Source organism: Anoplophora glabripennis, unplaced genomic scaffold, assembly GCF_000390285.2.
Source record: "Anoplophora glabripennis isolate ALB-LARVAE unplaced genomic scaffold, Agla_2.0 scaffold803, whole genome shotgun sequence".
NCBI lineage: Eukaryota > Metazoa > Arthropoda > Insecta > Coleoptera > Cerambycidae > Anoplophora > Anoplophora glabripennis.
Genome location: NW_019416919.1, coordinates 123,763 through 145,400, shown reverse-complemented (window position 1 = coordinate 145,400; position 21,638 = coordinate 123,763). Strand labels below are relative to the sequence as shown.

The following is a 21,638-nucleotide window of genomic DNA, read 5'->3' as shown; positions in this document are numbered from 1 at the left end:
ACAATCAACTGTCTCAATTTCAGAGACTTCCATCGTTGTTATCTTCTGACGACGAAAGAGAAATCTTGGCACTCATGTGTCGAGTTCATGAATTAGAAGCCGATAAGATGGCGCTCCAATCCGAACGCCTCGTAAGGCAGCACGAACTAAGAAGAAGAGACCTAGTGATCCTAAGATATGACAGACAGCGGCAGTTGTGCGAAGAAATCATCACCAGACAAAGGCAGATAATAGAAGGTATTGTTCAAATCAGAGTTGTGTTGGTGATAAATTAAAAGACCTTCAAATTGTTTTAGAGGGGAGGATTAAGCTTCCGCCTGACTTGCAAGAACTGTACCAGATGTACCAGCAAGAAATACACGCAGCTACTTACACAGATTTTGGTCTGCCACAAATGTCTTTTTCTCCAGATAAGCTGCCACCCATAAGCAAAATGTAAGTGCCAATAACTTTCATATTACGGGATCAATTAGATTAAAATCAGGTGGACGTGTAGGTGGACCAGTGGTCAAAATATTAGAAGTATCACGATTTAAACCTTGTTTACTCCTGTTACAGTTATAGTGACCCCATTTTCAGAAGGGGTAACACAACGGACATGAGCGGCAGTGACGCGAGCGGACCACCATCTTCGGCGGAGTCCGGTGAGGACGGACTACCAAATTTGAACGACTCGAGCGTAGACAGAGTCATGGGACAGCCAGTGTCCCGACCTGGTATTGGCATGAAGCTTCCACCTCTCCCACCAAGTCCTCCAGTGAGGTTAAACAGAATAAATTCAAACAGGTAAGTTTTTTTAAAGCGTTGTGTATAAACACTTTTAATTGATTATTTCTTTGCATATGTTAGCACTCAGTTGTATTTCGAGAAGTTTTAAATTCTACCAATCAGCACAGTATTATACTCATAAAACGTAATTCTGCTAAAATTTTATAGCTATAAAACTACCTCTAAATTTTTTGACGAATTAAAAATAATACAGGGTGTTATTTAAGTACGCGGCCAAAGTTCATGAGGTGATTTTTTGGGTGATCCTAAGTAGTGGAGTCAAGATAGCTTAAAATTACGCATTATTTCGAAATTATGGGAAGCATGGATTTTCCTAAAACCTTTTGAAATTACTTGGAGATAAGTATTAGAAAAAAGTTATAAACTTATTTTTGTACGCTAATTGTTTTTTAATTGTTTTTTAAGAACATTTAAAATAATTCAATGAATTTTAAATCGAATTCTTTCAAATTGACAATATAGGGGTTTTCGATGTCGCTGAACAAGAATATGAAGTCGGAAAATTAAAATTTAAAATGGCTGATCCAATATGGCTGACTATTTTAAACAATTTATTTAACAATTACCGATTTTAAATCAAACTCGCTTATATTCGTAATATAGGAGTTTTTAAGTTCGCTAAACAAGAATATAATGTCGGAAAATGAAAATTCAAAATGTCTGATCCAATATGGCTGACTATTTTAAACAATTTATTTAACAATTACCGATTTTAAATCAAACTTGCTTATATTTGTAATATAGGAGTTTTTAAGTTCGCTAAACAAGAATATAATGTCGGAAAATGAAAATTCAAAATGTCTGATCCAATATGGCTGACTATTTTAAACAATTTATTTAACAATTATCGATTTTAAATCAAACTCGCTCATATTTTGTAATATAGAGGTTCGAAAACTGAAAATTGTAAATGGCTAAAGAGGTTTTATTGAAAATTTTTTAGAAAACAAATTTATTACAAAATAATTAATTTTTAAATATCATCGAGTTCTTGCTCCTCTTCAAAAATAACTGGGCAGGGCAATTAAGGCTTTAAGCCAAGAAAATAGAAAAAAAACACTGATTTTAAATACAAAATTACAAAATCAAAATCAACGTCCCATGTTATTTATTCATGAATTATTTAAAAAATGGATCAATATTCATATATAAATATTAAACTCATACATTTACAGGTTTAGCATAAAAGAAAACGAATATAAATACCATAAATGCAAACTGAAGATTATTTGTAATATAATAATATAACATTAAAGAATTACAAGTGTACTAGAGTATAACCTCAAAATGGACAAAATATGTGAATAATACGCTTTATAACACACTGATAACTGCAGCTTAGTAGTAGTAGTAAAAGGGGCGGCCTCAGCCTGGCAATTAAGCCACAAGTGGGCCCTTTTTGCCTACCCCGCCGTCCCATCACCCAACCACTCCTCTGACCCTCCTCGAACTTACCCGACGCCCTGATGAAGATAACTGCAGCTTACTGGAAAACATAAAAATCATATTCTTATACCATTTATGATAATTATTTAATTCTTATAAACGAAAAACGCTTTTAAAATAAATAAAACTGTAAGTAACAAAGAATATTTGGTGTGCTCACTGCTTAGCTTCGTCACCCAAACTCGTATCCGTCTACATCAATAAGAGAACTTATATTCACAATTTCAGGTACAAAATATACATTTTAAAAATGAATATTAAATCAATTAATCAAAAAACGTTATTTTTTTGCTGTTATAACAATTTTTCACTTATTACTATAAATAAAAAAAATATTTTTCGCTGGATTTACTTTTTTTAAGGTCTTAACTTGCTTTACAACTAATTTGATGGTTTATTAAAAAAAAAAAAAATTTTTTGTACATTATTAAACTTTATTTAAGAATAAATTTCACGGATTTTTCATGAAATATTCAAATTTTTTGTTATTTTCTGTTTTTTCAACTATTATTTCAATTTTTAAGAAAAATAAAATGCACCATCTTAAAGTAGAGATTTTAAGCTTTAAAAAGTGCTCCTATAAAGTTTTAATATCACTTTTACAACTATAGTTTTTGATCTATAAAGTTTGGCCTAAAATGTAAAATTTGTGATTTTTTAAAATTATTAAATATGTTGGGCTCGATATTTTTCATATTACATTTTTAAGATTTTTTCCATATCGCACACTGTTTCAATCGTGAATTTGAAAACTGTACTTTTGCAACTAATTTGTTAAATAAATAATTTAGCGTACACTCTACAGTTGGTAACTTTTTATATGTTGTTTCTGACAACTTTACAACGCGAAAAATAAAAAGTTCGCTCTTCCAGTAATTTTCGCGAAGTCAAAATCTATATTGACTCCACTAAAGACGAAAAGTTTATATAAACATAGGTCCGATATTGCTTCATTTTCAAGATACGTGGTGTCAAATTTAAAAAATTGTTTTTTCGTAAAAATCTTAATAATCCTTTAGCCGATTTCGTTGGAATTTGGCAGTGTTATTTATGGTAGAAAGGGGCTAATTTAGCCCTAACTAGAATAAAATTAAATAATTTAGCGTACACTCTACAGTTGGTAACTTTTTATATGTTGTTTCTGACAACTTTACAACGCGAAAAATAAAAAGTTCTCTCTTCCAGTAATTTTCGCGAAGTCAAAATCTATATTGACTCCACTAAAGACGAAAAGTTTATATAAACATAGGTCCGATATTGCTTCATTTTCAAGATACGTGGTGTCAAATTTAAAAAATTGTTCTTTCGTAAAAATCTTAATAATCCTTTAGCCGGTTTCGTTGGAATTTGGCAGTGTTATTTATGGTAGAAAAGGGCTTATTTAGCCCTAACTAGAATAAAATTATCAAGTCCAGTGGCGTCCTGAGGGGATATCTTAACCAATATTTTTGACAAAAAAAATGTGCGCCACTGACTTTTTAAAACTTGTATGTTTTTTTCTTATTAAGCAACTAAAAATACAACAATTTTAACAATTTTTTCCTTTTGGAAAATGTTTTCGATTCAATAAACCTTCATCAATCAAGTAAAATTTTGAAAAAAATCATTTATGTAAATTTTATCCGGGAAAAAGTCATCGTTGCTATTAGTGTTTTATGTCATTTTTTTTTTCAGTGCTATGAAGAGGGCAATGAGTGAAGATGTCTTGTACGGATCAAGTAGCGCGGAATAACAGTAGAATAATTTTTTTCGTAAAATATATATTTTATCTTTGGTACAATTACACATTACTAAACTAAAATCAATACATTATTGATATACGTACTACCTACAAATTTAAAACATTGTACTAGTATTTCTTGCATTTTCAAATGTATTATGTTTTATTTTTTTATAACTGAAATAAATATATCGTTAAATATAAACAATTTTCTTTTTTAGACATCGCTATTCTAAAATCGGTCAGAAGCTTGAAATAATATAATAATATCTACTTGCCTTACAAACTACAGATTTTCTTAAATCTTATTCTAGGTCCTACAAAAGAAATAAAAAAATATGTACAAAAAGTCTAGCAATAAGTTAAAGATAAATTAAGAAAAAAAATATACAAAAGACATTCACAATAAAATGAGAAACATAAAGGAATGTAGTACCAATAGGTAGTGTTAATAATACATACAAATGTTGAGTTATTTTGACTAACGTCAGATGTTAGACAAAGTATTGTCAGTTGAAGAAGAATAAATGGCACTGTTGAGAATGTGGTATGGACTTTAGCCTTTCTAAAGGCACACGAAGTAATGTTTAGTGAATTAAGTGAGGTTAGATAATTCCACTAGGGTCACAAAATAATGCATACAAGCGTTCGAATGCATTTGATAACACAAAATCATTTCTTTGCTTAACCGGTAGGTAAAACATCGATTATTATCTGTTTTGTTGCTGACATTATCTAGTAATAAGATAACACAATGTCTTGGGTGTTCCTATTTGTTTGTTTCGTCCTCAAATTGTTCTTCGCGGCAGAACATTCGATTTCCTTAGTTGGATAGTGTAAAGGTGAACTGAGATTCTTTGTTTTTTTATCAATTAAAAATATGCATATGCCAACAGCTTCTATTGTTAATACCACTGGTCGATTTACCAATATTACAACGCATAAACGAAAGACCAATAGAAAATGTTGAAAATGAGGAAGGCACAAGGAAACACCACCCTGGACTTCTTATCTATCCAGTTGGCCACTTCCTGAGGTGTCATCGTCGTCCAGGCGGGGGGAGTGGGGGGCCTTGATGCGTTGTCTGGAATAGGGATCGTCGTAACACTCTCCTCGCTACTTATGAGGTCATCCTGGCTCTGGGTGGTTATTATGGGCACGCTCAGATTCGTCGGAAAGCTCTGGAACAAAAAAAGGATTGTAACCACTTTATCAACGAGTTCATCAGTCCATAGATTGTTCAACCATTAGCAACTGTACCAGAAACCTTATTGTTCTTACTTACATGTACTGTAAGATAGTTGGCCTGCAAATTCTTCTTGGCGTTTTCTCCATCTAAGCTTGAACACGATCTGGTCTTATAGAGACTGTTCACAGACTCCACTTTCCTCAATTGCTTTCTTGCCAAGCTAGGTGTTATGGCTCCTTTTAGGATGTGCTTGCTGTTCTGCTTTTTCAATTCCACCTTCTTCCTAAAATGATAATCAACAAACTGTAGTAATGCGTCTTTAATACATAGTTTGTATAGGACTTACTTTCTCCTCCAGATCACATTGACGAAAGCAAATTCCGCTATGGAGAGAAAGATGAAGGTAGCGCATCCCAAAAACCAAATCTCGCTGGCCTTGATATAGGACACCTTTGGAAGGTTTTTGCTTAGTCCACCGTTCAGAGTTACGAAAGCCAACATGGTTGCTGTGCCTAAAATGTACCAATAGGTATTATGTACGATAAAATTAAAATACTGTCGCTTCATCCACATTGGAATATGACAATAATATTGCTGTTTACTTACCTAGGGTTATTCTAGGAGCAGCAGCGTCGGCTTGAAGCCAAAATGTGACCCAAGATATGCCGACCAGGAGCATGGAAGGTAAAAAGTAATCCATGATGTAGTAACCTACTTCTCTTCTCAGTCTGAAGGTAAATTCTACAGCGCTAGAGTTTTCAGCTGCAAAATAAATATTCCTTGTAGATAAATAATTGAAGTTGGGACTTGTTTTCACTTTATTATTATTATTTTAGGCCAGGAAAATAAGCTGGAAAATGACCATTTCGCAACTTTTTGTTTCGGCAAGCTGAATTTATCACTATAGATGCTAAATATTATGTACAATAACATTTTAATTTCCATAAAAATGGAGGGAAGATTGTTTACAGGGTGGTTAATTGTATAATTTTTACGTAAATTCACGTTTTTCGCTTATAACTTTTTTCCGTTCATTTCCACGAGAAAACAGTACTTTTTTTTCGTCTTCAAAAGACCTACAAAACTAGCCCTCGAGCGTCAAAAAATATTGATTAGATCAAAAGTTATAAACAGAAGAATTTTATTTATGACTTTTGAATTAAATATTCATAAATTGTGTTATTATTACCAGCACGTTTTGGCATCGCATTCTCTCATTCCTTATCACTGTCTAATAACTCACACAAAATCTGGAATCGGTAAGTTGAATAGTTTACAAGTTATGGCTTTATAAACAAGTTAACTATTCTGGACGATCCCGAGGATCTTCCACAATCGCACTGATTTTTTTCATGGTAGATTTCATAATAATACATTGAAATCTTCTATATTTTTTTTTTAATTTCAAATTTGCTGGAATTTTTTTTTATTTTTTAGTTGCAAAATGAAATATACGACGCACGAGCGTGATATAGTTATATATTATTACATATTTGGAAAGCTTATGAAAAGGGTTTTAAGTTAAAAAGAAATCGTCAAGATTCGTTGATAAACAACGGAGTTATACACTGTCAAAGTTGACGGCCTATTGTTAAACAAATTAGGTTGGTAGCGGCAAAAAAAATACTGTCATAACCGGCAACCCGAGTACTTTCCCAGATAAAAATATTTTATTTGTGGAAGTATGTTAAGTGCATAAGAAATATTGTCAAAAGTCAGTGGGTCGCTTGATTTTCGGCAAGCCGTGGCGCGGCGGAAGGGTGGGGGAAGCGAACGACAGCGAGTCCGAAGAAAATGACGATAATATTCATAGTCCTGCCGTTAAATAAGCGAAATTCGCTTGAATATAATATATTTAACAGTCTGTAACTCCGTTATTTTTCAACGAATCTTGACGATTTTTTTTTAACTTAAAGCTCTTTTCATAAGCTTTCGGAATATGTAATAATATATAACCTATATTACGATCGTGCGTCGTATATTTCATTTTGCAACTAAGGCTAAAAAATAAAAAAAAATCCAGGTTGCAAATTTGAAATTAAAAAATATATAGATTACAATGTATTATTATGAAAAATCAGTGCGATTGTGGAAGATCTTCGGGTTCGTCCAGACTAATAATTAGTTAATTTGTTTATAAGGCCATAACTTGTAAACTATTCAACTTACCGATTCCAGACTTCGTGTGAGTTATTAGACAGTGATAAGGAATGAGAGGATGCGATGCCAAAACGTTCTGGTAATAATAACGCAGTTTATAAAAGTTTAATTCAAAGTCATAAATAAACTTCTTCTGTTTATAACTTTCGATCTAATCAATATTTTTTGACGCTCAAGGTTAGTTTTGTAGGTCTTTTGAAGACAAAAAAAAAAAGTACGTAACTGTTTTCTCGTGGAAATGAACGGAAAGAAGTTATAAGCGAAAACGTGAATTTACGTAAAAAATATACAATTAACCACCCTGTAAACAATCTTCCCCCCATTTTTATGACTGTGTGATCTATAGTGATAAACTTAGCTTGCCGAAACAAAAAGTCGCGTCCAACTCTATCTTTCCTGGACTAATTTAGTATTTTGTCAATACAAACAGAGTATCTATGACATATTATAGTCATTTAATACAGTGCGTAACAGAGATACGTGATACACTCAGGACTAAGTGTTTTTAAAAAATAGAAAAAGGTGAGACTTCTATAGGTAAAAAATTGGAAATGGTTCATAATTTTTTATCAATGACTTAAGAATAATTGAGATATACAATTCAAATTTGGTATAGTGCTCTGAGAGCACTGCTCTCGCAGTATCTATATTCGTGTAAAATTCAGACATCAGTGGTATTTTAGGTGTTAAAAAAATTAACACGAATTTTTGCAAAAATCAGAAATCATTTTCAAGAGATAATTACTATTATAGTAATGAAATCACTTACATATTCCTCCTAAGGAATAAGACGTAGGCACCACGTTCTTTTTGGACCACATATCCTCTAAAATAAATTCTGTGAGATGTAAATTTGACGCTACATGATATGGCTGTAGATTTACCCAGTTCAATTCCAAACTTGTAAGGTTGTATGCCCCTGAAAAGTAATCTTATCGTTAATATGCCTTCTCTTTGAAATGAACTTTACGTAAGATCTAAATTTTATTAAATACTTACAGCTGACCCATTGGATGCTACAAATCTGACAATCGAAGGGGAACTTCTGCAAATTCATCCAGCAGTAGAAGGTGGTGGTCATTCTGTAAGAATATTTGACTTCGCCGCTTGGTTTGATCTGCACAATCACGTCTTTCCCATCTAGGCCCATCAGAGCCGAGTCTCTCTCATTGCTGATGATGATATGGGGCACCCAGATTTTGTTCCTTAGACTTTCCTCTCCCAGAATTTCACCCCGTTCGGGAGAGATTTTGGAGTAGTTCAGCCTGCTGTCTCTGTAGTACAGATGCACCAGTATATGAGACTTGAACTGCTGAAAATTTATATTTATGTTAGGTACTGCAGTAAAAAATTTCTTAATGTATACAGGGTGTTCAAATGAAAACTTCCCACTTTAGACTAGGCGGTATCTGTTTTGGTTTGGGTGAATCGTATATCCACGGAGATTTTTGGCTTTTTGGCTTTCAAATATCACTAGAAATGAAAATTTTTCTATGCGCATAAAAAAAATGTGGGCTTAACTTTTGGCGGCACAATATGTTAAAAAAATTCGAAAAATGTCATATTTTTCTTCTTATTTAATTATGTATCTTTTCAAGAGTTGATTTTAGGCGAAAATGGAAGAGGAAAAAAATGTTTGTAATTAAATTTTTTACAAAACATGACCAGTCACAATTCGAGTGAATCATGATTATTATGGTAAAAATCCAAAAAAATCGGAAAAATGGTGTTAAAAACAATACTTTTCAGATAATTTTTTTGGGGTATTTCAATTGAGTCATGTTATCATCACACCAAATTTCATCAAAATCGTTTCGATAGATTTTGCATAATAATTTTGCAATCCAGATTTTGAAAAAATATTTGCAAATTTTCAAAATTTTTCACAGCAAAAACCAAGGCCCTTAGATACTTGAAAATTTAATCACATAACCGTCATTTACACTAAATGTACTGGGACATCCGGGCTAATTTATCGAAAAATAACTTTGGTATTCCGAGTACTTACCAGGTCTAAGATTACAATACTTTTCTTCATTAGCAACCTACTTTAAAACGTGTTTAAAGTTATTTATGCAAGTGAGGAATTCAAGAAAATCGTACGGGTGGTAGAGGTGGGGGAAACAGAGACCGCGGCCGCTTCGGCCTGCTCGAAATTGAATCGGCGAGATCAAAACCGCGATGTGCTTAAAAAATTTTAATATCTCACCTTCTAGAGGTCCGATTTTGATGATTTTTTTTTAATTTTAGCGTATTTTCAAATGCCTATCGTTAATAATTATTGGTCTTTCAACAGTCCGATAATTATTTATATTTAAACTAAAAAAATTTTTTCTGGTGTTGCCAGATTTCTGCAGTAGCTACTAAAACGATATTTTTTTTTTAAATGGCAACAATACAAAATAAAAATAAAGTTGATAAGTAAAGGAAGTTTAAAGATAAATAATTATCGGACTGTTGAAAGACCAATAATTATTAACGATAGGCATTTGAAAATACGCTAAAATTTAATAAAAATCATCAAAATCGGATCTCGCTCTAGAAGGTGAGATATTAAAAATTTTTAAGCACATCGCAGTTTTGAATTCGCCGATTCAATTTCGAGCAGGCCGAAGCGGCCGCGCTCTCTGCTTCTCTCACCTCTACCACTTGTACGATTTTCTTGAATTTCTCGCTTGCATAAATAACTTTAAACACGTTTTAAAGTAGGTTGCCAATGAAGAAAAGTATTGCTTTCTTAGAACTTTTAAAACCTGCTTTAAACAATTTGAGTTGATTGAATATTCACAGTTATTCTAATTGTTTATAAGTACAAAAATTCGACCAATGTTTAAAAAAGCGCCAGAGCTCTCCTAATTGACGGATTCGAATTTTTCAAAAAAAGTTTGAAAGCTTGAGAGCCCTTCTATATGTGATTAAATTTTCAAGTATCTAAGGGCCTTGGTTTTTGCTGTGCAAAATTTTGAAAATTTACGATTTTTTTTTCAAAATCTGGATTGTATAAATATTATGCAAAATCTATCGAATCGATTTTGATGAAATTTGGTGTGACATAACATGAAGTTTTCTTGAGCCAAGTCTAAAGGTCCTATACTTAATTTAAATACCCCAAAAAAATTCTCTAAAAAGGATTATTTTTAAACCCATTTTTGCGATTTTTTCGATTTTTACCATAATAATCATGATTCATTCGATTTGTGACTAGTCATGTTTTGTAAAAAAATTAATTACAAACATTTTTTCCACTTCCATTTTCGCCTAAAATCAACTCTTGAAAAGATACATAATTAAATAGGAAGAAAAATATGACATTTTTCGAATTTTTTTAACATATTGTGCCGCCAAAAGTTACGCCACATTGTTTTTATGCGCATAGAAAAATTTTCATTTCTAGTGATATTTGAAAGCCAAAAAGCCAAAAATCTCCGTGGATATACGATTCACCCAAATATGGCTTTTTGAAATAGATACCGTCTGGACTACCTGGAAAATATCGGAATTAAAAAAAAACAAAAAAAAAAACAGACACGTTGATTTTTTTTTTCAAGGGGGACATGCGATGGCGTATGTTTTGATGTCTTGGAAGACCCCTTAGGCAGGGGCGTAAAATACCCTTAAACTTTAAATGACACCCTATGTTGAGTGACATCTCATTTTAAAGCTTTTTCAATTCTACCCAAGACGACATACGACTTATTAAATTTTGGTTTGGATATGTTAATAAAATCATCACTTAAAGAATCAGACAAAATATCAATAAACGAAATAATGTTATTTTATTAAATGTTGAAATTGGTTTCTGTTTTTTTTTTAATTTCGATATTTTCCAGGTGAGAATTTTTAATTGGAACATCCTGTGTTTTATGCTTATATATATTATTATATCCAAACAGATAAGTGTAGAAGCTATTTTTAGTTTAATATGAGTGGATTATTTATTTATACAAAATTTTATAATCCCCATTTCCGATCACAGTTCTTTTTATGTAATATAATTGATTAATAGGGGATTAAAAATGTATTTAGTGTCTTTTATGAAATACGATTATATGTAGACTCTAGACTACTGATTAGCAGAATACAATAAACACGTTTTTCGGCCCATTCAATAATAGAGTCATTCACTTTTTCCTTGTGTTTTCCTTGGATTCAACAAAAAATGTGAAGGCGTTGTTATTCAGATTTCTCGAATCTTGCTACATTGTAGTCTTGCTCATATCTCTCCCATAAAGGCTAATAAACTTGCGCAAAATCATGTAACTTAATGTACCTGAACATGAAACAATCCAAACAAAAGTTGCATATACCTACTGCTGTAATTGTGAGGAATATTATAAACAATAGCAGAATAAACCAGATTTGGTCCTTATCAGATTCAGTATGTTTTATTGCCCATACGTGACAATATTACACATAGAATTTGCTAAGAATATATTTTTGTTTGCTGATTTAACCTGATTTTCAGGGAAAAAGTAGGGATTACACATTTATTATTGTTGGATTTAACCTTACATGAGTCAAGGTATCGAGACTTTTATGATATGTATTTTGAATGTTTGTAAAAGTCACGAGATTTGTAAAGAGAATATGAACTAGTTGGAATATAACTTTTATTTTCTAATAATAACACGTATCAGTATGTGATGAGATATTTTCTTAATACTGCCGAGTTCTACATGACCAAACATCGAGTTGCTACCAGCCAAATAAAAATACATTCTTATACAATTTTTTAATAAAATAATCATGATTAATGAATATAAAACTCACTCACTATTACTATCATCTATTTTAATAATAAATTTCTCTGTATTATTCGTAATATGAATGTCATCTGTTGATGATTGTGTTGTATGCACATATAAAGTTTATCCCTGCCTAATAGATTATAAGATTTCAGTTCACCAAATTTTAAAATTTCGGGTTTACTTCAATCAGATTTGAAAAATATTTTTACCACTAAAGTTTCGGCACCTAAAAATTGTATGACTTACCAAATGATCAGCCGACTCAATATGTTTCATGTCAATCTGAATCAATACGTTCAAAGGTCCATCCGTGGGAGGTTTGATGAGCCTGTCATATCGACACCCATCTGTCAATTTTGAGATGAATTCATCCTGCGTTAAGTTGTCGATTATTGGCAAAGCCGAAAGAGCTGGACAGGGGTCTATCTGAAGCTCATCCCTGGCTGCTTCTATGGACATAGTTGGTTTCGGTATTGTGGTGGTGGGAACTGTAGATGGTGTTGTCGTAACGTCCGAAACTGCTTGCGTTTGCTGATCGGTCGCATTTGATGTTAGGTTTTGATCGGTTGGAGGCAAATCTGTAGAAATTGGCGGATCTGAGACTGCGCTGACGTTTTTTGCGGCAATTGACATGACATTTTCTTGACGTGAACTGAAACATTGAAAACCATTGTAAGTATTTATTAAAATTTTTACATGATTATACGAGTAGATAACAGATGTTTTGAATACTGCGTTTTGAATACTGTAACAGTATTAAAAATTTTAAGTGCTTCCAAAGGTTGATTCATATAAAATGATGGTGATTTTCATACTAACAAGTTCATATTATTGAATGCCGAAGTTGTTTATTAATTTTTTAGTTTTGAATTCAATTATTTTTACATATATTAGTGCGAATATTGATTATATATAAAAATTTGTAAAAGAATTATAATAATTTTCATCTTGTTTTTGATGTGGCGCTGAACATATTACAGGTGATGAAACGTTGACGATTTTTCGAGGTTTCATTTTTAAACTAATAATCTGGAAGGATATAAATCTTTCTTATGATAATAGTTATAAATATACTTAATCCCACTACTTTTGGGCTAATCATAGTAAGATACATAATCTTTTGCTATACAAAATTATTCCCCTACGACGTCTGTAACCGCTATTATAAATTATTTGGATAATCCACGGTAAATACAGTATACTTTTATTATCCCTGCTTAAAAAAAACACATTTTTATGATTGCCAAACATTCAGGAAAAAGCCAGACGTAGATACTTAACAAGTACGGAAGTATTTTGAAGAATTTTTCCACTAAATTTGACGTAAAAATTGTTACAGGATGAATATTATATTGTTTATTCTTTGAATATAAAGAAAAACAGAGGGTGATTCACAGATAGTGACAAAAAATGAAACCTCGTATTTTTTGGTTAATTTTAAGGGGAGGGGAGTCTTTCCTATTAAGTTTTTATCTAGAACGCTTCGTTAAAAAGATACAGGGTGTTAAACTTAAAAAAATGTTTTTAATTTTTTTAAATAATTTTAAAACTAGTAAGTGAAATAATTTGAAATTGGGCACATGTATTTATGTAAACATTGTCCAAAATCTGAGGGCTTTCCCTAAAATTTACATGCTCCAGTGGCGTAAATACAGGGTACCTATCGGTGGCATATTTTTCTAAATAAAATAGTACGCCACTACTTTACAATAACAACCATAATATTTTCGGATTCCTCTTTCAATTTTCTACAAATTACTACCCTCTTATGTTTTTCAAAAAAAACTTGATTTTCGAGTAAAACTTTAAAAACGAATTAAGAGCACCGGACCTTAACCCACTGGATTTCTTTTTGTGGGGTGCTGTTAAACGGCTGGCATACAGTTAACAAATGAATACACCTGAGCAGTTATCTAGAAGATAGAATGCAATAGAATAGATAGATTCATCAGATTCAAGCAACAATTTCGAACAAAATACATTTTCTTTACTAAAGGGATGTTGAGCCTGTGTTCGTGGAAATGGAGGTATTTTTGAGCATTTACTCAAATAAAATGTTATACACCACGCAGCAGTTAAGTATAATTTCCAGTCTCGGACTCGCTCTGCTCGGGCGCAAAATCGTCCTCGACTAGTAAATAATATTTACCTCCCTTATGGTGCAAATAACTATTTTTAAAAGTAATTTTAATTAAGGAAATAATAATTTTGATACAAATTAAGAAAACGAAAATTCCATTTTCGGTGTGAGAGACGAAAATTTTTGCTTTTTTCGACTTATTTTTATATATGCATGTAAGCAGAAAAATACTTTTTTATAAGTTGTAGAAAATTTTATATTCACTTCAAAATGGGTTTTACAATTGTTGTCATATAATATTATTAACAAAAAGCTTTATAAAAATAAATAAATATAAACGAAAAATCAACAGTGCAGTTATAAAATATAAAAGTTAATAAATATTAATAAACAAAATTTACGTATTTACGTATATCCGGAGATTTTTTAATTGTCAAGTAAGATTTAATTTTAGACGTAAATAATAAAACTCTGTTTATTAATAGGACAATATAACATAATTATATAATCCTTTTAATACCCAAATTATTTAATATCTAAAATTCTGAAAAATGTCTTTCTAGCTCCTAGAATTGCCTCCCTTAACTTCTAGAAAGAAAGTCTGACTTAGTACCCCAAATTCACGTCCAGTCTGTTTAACAAAAACAAATACATATTATTTATAATATGTATTTAGCATTAATGCTTTTAGCATGGTATGTGAAATTAATATGTAAAATAATACTAATTAACAATTAATTTTTGGGATTTTAGAACAGGGAGTCGAAAAAAAAGAAAAAAAATTGGGCCATTCCTGTTCTCGATTACAATAAAGTTTACATGAGAAAATAATTAGCCCAAAAACCCAAGGATTTTGCTATCCCAACAGCCGTTTACAACTCTTTGACTAAGGACCTAAGTCAAACATAGTGTTTGGTAGATTTTACAGCTCGATGTTTGCGATCTCTTTGCACGGCGGCAAATATGATAATCCCTAATACTTTATGAGCCGAAATTAAACATTGACTTGGAGGCTTAAACAAATAAGCAAACATGGGTAATTAGTGGTTACAATTGAAAAATCCAACGCGTTTAACAAAGCAATTATAACCTACAGTCCACCGGATTCTGAAATAGTTGGGAAAATAAAGCGAGCAAATAAATAACAACATCTAGAGTCAATATTGTCGCAAAATTTTATGTCTCGTTAAGCTGACAAATAAGTGTAAATTGGAGCAGTTTTCTCTAAATATGCTTTATTTGACAGATCGTTGACGTAATCAAACTATGATGCAAATACACAGCTTTTTTGGCGGATGAAACCGTTTACCCCTTCTAATATCGACGCCACTGGGTTTATTTTGGTTAAATATTGCACGTAAGTATGTCCCCAGTACGAATAATCGCATTGTACCAGGTTTGAAATAAAATATATCTTCAATTGTTACTGAAATTGATTAAAAAACATCACACCTTTGAAGGAGTATACAGGCTTATTTTTTAAGTAGAGATCTAATTTTTGTAGCTTGTAAAACTCGTTTTAATTTCAAAAGAATAATTAGCGTAATAATTTCTAAAACACCATTTATTCCGGTCCTGCGCGAATTTAAAGAAAAGGTTCAAAGTAGCCGCCAGTGTGACCTACAGACTGTTCATTAACGTTTTGTCTCAATTGTATCAGCGGTTTGTTCTATGCGGGCAATAAGTTTCCTTCTATTAGCTGGAGTTTTAAAAACACATTTTTTTATTAACCCCATAAAAATAAATTACAAAGGTTAAGACCTTATGATCAGGGTGGACAGGCAACTATAGTCCTGCAAGATGGTAGACTCGGTTTGAATTTTTTTTACAACCGTGGAATATTGTAATTGAAAAAAATCTGGTTTCCAGTAGTTCTACACGCTGTTAAAAATATAACTTAGGAATCGCCCTACAGAACCCATAGAAATCATCGTTGAAAGAACTGTTTTGTTTTATTCGTTTTGTTCTCTATTCGAAATATACCAAGATCAAGGAAACGGAGCAATTTCTGGGAAAAAGAACCACCTCTTAAGGAAGTAGAATAGGGGCTGCCTTTTCCAAATGAACTGCAAAAACATCTCATATGATTGGGGCAAAGTAAGAATTAGATAAAAAGAGAGACGTGTTAGCACTAGGTTTATTAACAACATAGAGGAAACAGCAGTTGTAGGGAACAGTCAGATTCAGCAATAACGGAATTTTGGAGAGAAAGAGAGAAGAGAGTCAAGAGGAAATACACGCAATAGAAATTCAGAAGAATCGAGAACTACATGAAAATTGGCAATCAGGTAATACCTAAAAATAAAAACACAGGGATTGCAACGTCATAGGACGGTGAGTTCAAACCATATGTGACGTCTGTGTGTCTTTTGTGTTACTAGTTTAGAGACCAGAATTTATAGTTTAGTAACTTTTTATACAAGCTTCTACACAATGTTACTGGGTGCTTTGAGTGGTTTTCTGCTATAAATGTTTAAGTACCCAGGATATATTCAAGAAATGCTGCAAATATGATTCTGCTAAAATAATTAGCTTTTATTTGCCTTTATTATTATAGTATTAAAATACATTGTATTAGAATACTTGTATGTATTTACATTTTGTTTTGTTGGATTTCTACTGACAACATGAGTTCATTTTTAGTTTGAAAGTTTCTTATGAAGAAGATGTCTGTCAAAACGTCCAAACCGACGTGGCTACCATACTGGAGATTATTCAGTATTTAGTGTCTTTGTTTATTTTAATGAAATAAATAGCTTCTGTTACACTCAGTATATTACACACTGTCTACTGAACAGGAAACAAAATACGTTGATTCCAAATAATTCGCGGTCACTTGCAGAGAACACTAGGAATTTCCGGAATCCAGGGAACTCATCAGCTGATTTAATACATATTTATATAAACAAATGACAAATGCATTTTCACAACCTGCTCTACGTGAGTACATTTTGAACACCTGACCGCAAATAGGTTTTCCTGAGAACAAATTTTGTGAATCACATTCCATAATGCATAATTAACATGTCTGCTAAAAATTGTGCATTTTTATCTTTCCTTAATTTGCATAATCGTGCACGTAATCTTTAAATTAAAAAGTATTGGTCGTCGTATTTACGCTGTGATGGGTAAACGCAAATTTTCGAATCATTCAAGAGGAGAGGCCCTGAATATTAATAAATTATCAAGGAAGATTTGTTTCAAGTAATTAAAAACAAAACAATTAATTTTTTAATTTTGCTCTTAGAAACTTGAATAAATATGGAGAGATAAATAAATTCTTAATAGGGATAATCAGTTAAATGGAACATTCTGTTTCTAGAATTTTCAGCAAATCTATCTCGCCCAAAATGTATACAAAAGCGAAAAACAAAAAAATATAAAAAAACTTTGAAAAAAGTAGTATGACTGTTCAGAGTTTACAATTTTAGTCACAGTCGTACTATCAGGAAGCTTAGGTTTTACTGCTACATATTATTATTTATTTACAATTTATGAAAAATATTAGAAATGGATAGAATGGATAGAATTCTTTTGCTTGCGTAATGGCTCCCTAATAATGTTTTATTGTAACGCGTGATGGTAATAGTTTAAATAAATAGGTAGATTTCACAGGGCCTAACGACACTTAGAGTGTACGATAATTGAAGAAACATAGAAATCTTAAAAAAATTAAATAAATTTGGAACGAATAGATTGAAGAAGAATTTTTAGAGTCAGAACGTCTGAATCTGGGTCGAGCTAAGGCAGTACAGTATTGGTCATGGAGGCCTGCAAAAAATGAAATAAAATTTCCAGGGCCGTACTTAAAAAAATGAAGTTGATGATGGTCCTGGAGAGACGAAACGTTACATATAAAAATTGATTTTGTCATTCGATAGAGGGCGAAAAGTTGTTATGAGAAAGTGTTCTTCTTTTTTCAATATCACCTCAAACAAGGCTGAAATTAAATAAAAACGGATTTCCAAAATTTCGTTTTTTTTTTTCAAATATTTCGAAAACTAATCATTTAGGTCTTAATTTTTTAGTGGCATAATGTTGGTCGCATTATTATGCAGCTTTCCCCCATTTAAGCTACTTCGTATCTCTTACCGTTTCCGAGATTCCTGTAGTGAGAAGCGAATTTGTAACAGCCTGAATATCTGTTGAGAAAATGCAGAAAAATAGTTGACACTTATCTGCTCCTATTTTTTTTCATGATTTTTCGACTTAACCATTTTACAAACAAAATTTAAGAGGTATCAGAGTTTTATATGGGAATAGCCTCTGAATACATTAACTCAGCAAACATATGTTACAATTAATTAATTATCTGTTATGATAGCAATTTCCTTCAGAAGATTGCTTTCGACGGGATCGTGACATTTGCTGGACCTCCAAAATTTAAGTAAAAAATAATGGATTCCGTTAATTTATTTAATGTTCTACTTTGCAATTATTTCATATGCAAAATATGTCAAGATTAAAATAAGTGTTCCATGATTTGTCTGCAATAAAATATGATGAATATTAGACAATATATATTTATTCTCATGTTTTCTTTAAATAGAACACACTGTATATTTGTACATATTTGGATAGAAGAATTTCAATGATACAATTTTTGAAAAATCTATCTTTAATAGTAACAAAGTTGTAGACAATAGAGTATGCTAATAATAAACTCTTTAGACTCTTTTGGCCATGGCTCTCATATCTGTTGAAATATTGCTATAGGTACTATTTGCTTCTCAAAATTTCTAATCTAGTTAATCAAAAGAAATAAAAGTAGTTGATTTCGAAGAACTACACTTTGGTACATTTCAATTATTTAGTTAAGTATTCATTGTTTGTCCACATGTCTGCTGTAGATACGTAGCAGTGGAAACAACAATAATAATAAACGCCAAGACAACCACAAGGCAATGAAATATAAGTTTACCGTCGCCACATTTAATAAGTTTTAACTCACAAGAAGTAATTAAATGATTCATATTTAATCCACATATCTGCTGCGTTGTACATAAATATCAAAAGCAGATATTATTTTGCGTAACTGGTTCATTCTTAAATACGACTTGGGGTAATAAAATTATTGCAAAAGATATTTACTTGAATCGAGTTTACGACAAGTGACAGTTGCAAAAATGCAAGACTATATGCACAAAAATGACATCGAATTGTAGTAGAATAGAATTCTAGTTATTTATTCGAGTATTCACATTCCTACTCCAATCAAATATTTCATTCTTTTTTGGAATATTGAAGTATATAATTTGAATTTATCAGAAAACGATTGTCATGGATACTTGAAGAACGCTTTTGGAAAGACTAAAATTCAGAACAGTTAAACCAGCTGAAGATTTGATAAAATGAAAGTTATTGAAGAGGCTCGAATAGCATTTTGGAATAGAATGCGATGTGTTAAATTTGGTGAATGATGAAAGACAACTCTTGCAGGGTACAATATTGGTTTGTTACAGCTGACATGCTTGACAGAGCTGACAAAACACAATTTCAAACATTACAAATTCCCGAATTATCCGTCTTACAATCCTTGAATTTCCCCTTACGTCCACAGCATATTTGAATAAGAAATATATATGTAAACTTATGAAATAAAAAAATTGTTATAGTCATAACTGCACAATTGCTATTCTCATAACAGGAAGTAATAAAAAAAATCACCAAACTTGATGATGACGATGAAGATGTCTATTACCATTATGTACTTTTCTTTGAAATCTACGAAGATGGTTTTCCTTCACATGTAGACAAGTGCAACTAAGGAAATCAAAAGAGTGACGTTTTTAACTATAGAAAATTATTTAAATGACATTATTTTTATTAATCTGCAAATTATAAAACGCTTTTTCGAGCAAATATAAATTTTTCATTGCTTGAACGATTTATGAATGATTTGCTGGTCTAAATCAATTACATTAATATAGAGAAAAGATTGGAAGAAGAAGTTGTGATTGGAAATACAATAGTAATTTTCTCGAAAACAAAGTTCTTTTTCTGTGTTATCATTGTATACTTTTAAAAAAGTAGAAAACACACACTTTAGACTGTATAATTGTCTCAGAATGCTGCTTTATTAAAATTAATAAAGTTAAACAATAAACAGAAGTCAAAACAATATTTTGTATAACTACAAATATCCGATTAATAAAAAACAATTAATGAAGAATATTACTTCCAATTCAAAAATACACAAATAAGAATTGTATTTGTATCATACGCGTATGTAATTATAAATCAACATTAATTTTAAATTTGTCCAATCTTTCCTATGTATACAATTTGAATTTTTATTTTTTTAGCAATAAGTTGGCGATAACATAAAAATACTCTCCACTCACCTTATCCTTCCAGCATTTACCGCAAAAATCAACGCGAACCAGCACAAAACCAGCAGTACAGATTTATTGTCACGAAGCATGTGGGTCCACATTATCAGCATATATGTATACAAAATACAAGGCGATGTAGAATTTTTTGCACTGATCTATATATACTGATAAGCGGACTACTAAGATAGAGCAAGGTTACGCTCAGCTTCTTATAGTTTGAAATCATGGCCAACATTAAGAATTAAAACTGTAACAAGCCAACTAGACCTATTGTAGCGTGGAGCGGTCGCGATTGCAATGGATTTCATTTTTATTAAGGTGGCAAACGTGTGAGGATTACTGTTTTACGGCTTTTACGCGGTTTTCCAGTTTTTCAATCACTAAAATTTATTCCTTATCTTAATTTTATTCGGTTTTCGAAGAAAGGCTAAACGTTCATTTGCTAATTAGGTGGCAGCCAATATACGGTGTGTTCAAATCTTTCGTGTTATTTTTCTAATTTGTGTTATACCTTTCCGTATGCAGTGAGTCAATTTTGACACTTTGTAGGACTCTTTTATTTTCCGAAAATACAGGAAGAAAGTTATTTAAATGTTACGATCTTATTTTTCGATAAAAGTTAAATGGCGATTACCATAAATTTTTTATTTGTAATACTGTTTTATTACAGTAAAGAGGTTATTTATTAGTGGTTTTGTTACAATTCAGTGGCATAAGCGGTGTTTTTCTATAATTTCTAATGTTTCATTTATAATCTAAATTGATTTTTCAATGAAACACTACTAATTATAACAACAACACCAACAACAACAATAACAATAACAATAATAATAATAGGTAAGGTACTGGAGTCCCATACGGGAGGCAATCCAGCTATGAGTTGAGATTTCGGAGAACAACAACAATAATAATAATCAAGGGCGAAAATATTAGTAAATTCAACAAAGCTCTTATATGCGTATGACATAAAGTGAGAACAAGAAATCAAAGAACAGCGTAATCATGACAAAAACAAGTTAAATGTGAAACAAAGGAGTTGTTTTTGCAATATCTGGGCAGTCACGACAAAATATACATATTTTAACATGTAATAAATAATGAGCAATCTTTAATAATAATTGTAACAATTTTATCTTAGAAAAATATACGCCCCTGAGCGTAAGACAATGAA

General features: G+C 31.5%; 2 protein-coding genes across 3 annotated transcripts in view; one reads left to right on the top strand and one right to left on the bottom strand.

Annotated features, from left to right (window-relative positions):
- LOC108913956 (kinesin-like protein KIF19) overlaps positions 1-4,284 on the top strand; it is a 30,090-nt gene extending 25,806 nt beyond the window's left edge. The window contains exons 7-10 of the mRNA XM_018719618.1: positions 24-237; positions 297-435; positions 559-786; positions 3,910-4,284. Of these exons, the coding sequence (XP_018575134.1) occupies positions 24-237; positions 297-435; positions 559-786; positions 3,910-3,967 (639 nt within the window). The 3' untranslated portion in view covers positions 3,968-4,284. The remainder of the gene's footprint in view (positions 1-23; positions 238-296; positions 436-558; positions 787-3,909) is intronic.
- LOC108913957 (glycine receptor subunit alpha-2) lies at positions 4,016-20,656 on the bottom strand. Of its 2 annotated transcripts, none has more exons than XM_018719619.1 (8): positions 20,477-20,656; positions 12,299-12,704; positions 8,304-8,616; positions 8,074-8,223; positions 5,751-5,906; positions 5,491-5,656; positions 5,241-5,427; positions 4,016-5,136 (listed from the first exon to the last, which is right to left on the bottom strand). In XM_018719619.1, the coding sequence occupies exons 1-8, from the start codon at positions 20,575-20,577 to the stop codon at positions 4,888-4,890; spliced, it is 1,728 nt and encodes a 575-aa protein (XP_018575135.1). In that variant the 5' UTR covers positions 20,578-20,656; the 3' UTR covers positions 4,016-4,887. The 2 variants fall into 2 exon arrangements, with proteins under 2 accessions (XP_018575135.1, XP_018575137.1); XM_018719621.1 differs by having other exon boundaries at positions 8,304-8,613.
- Positions 20,657-21,638: the final 982 nt, after the last annotated feature.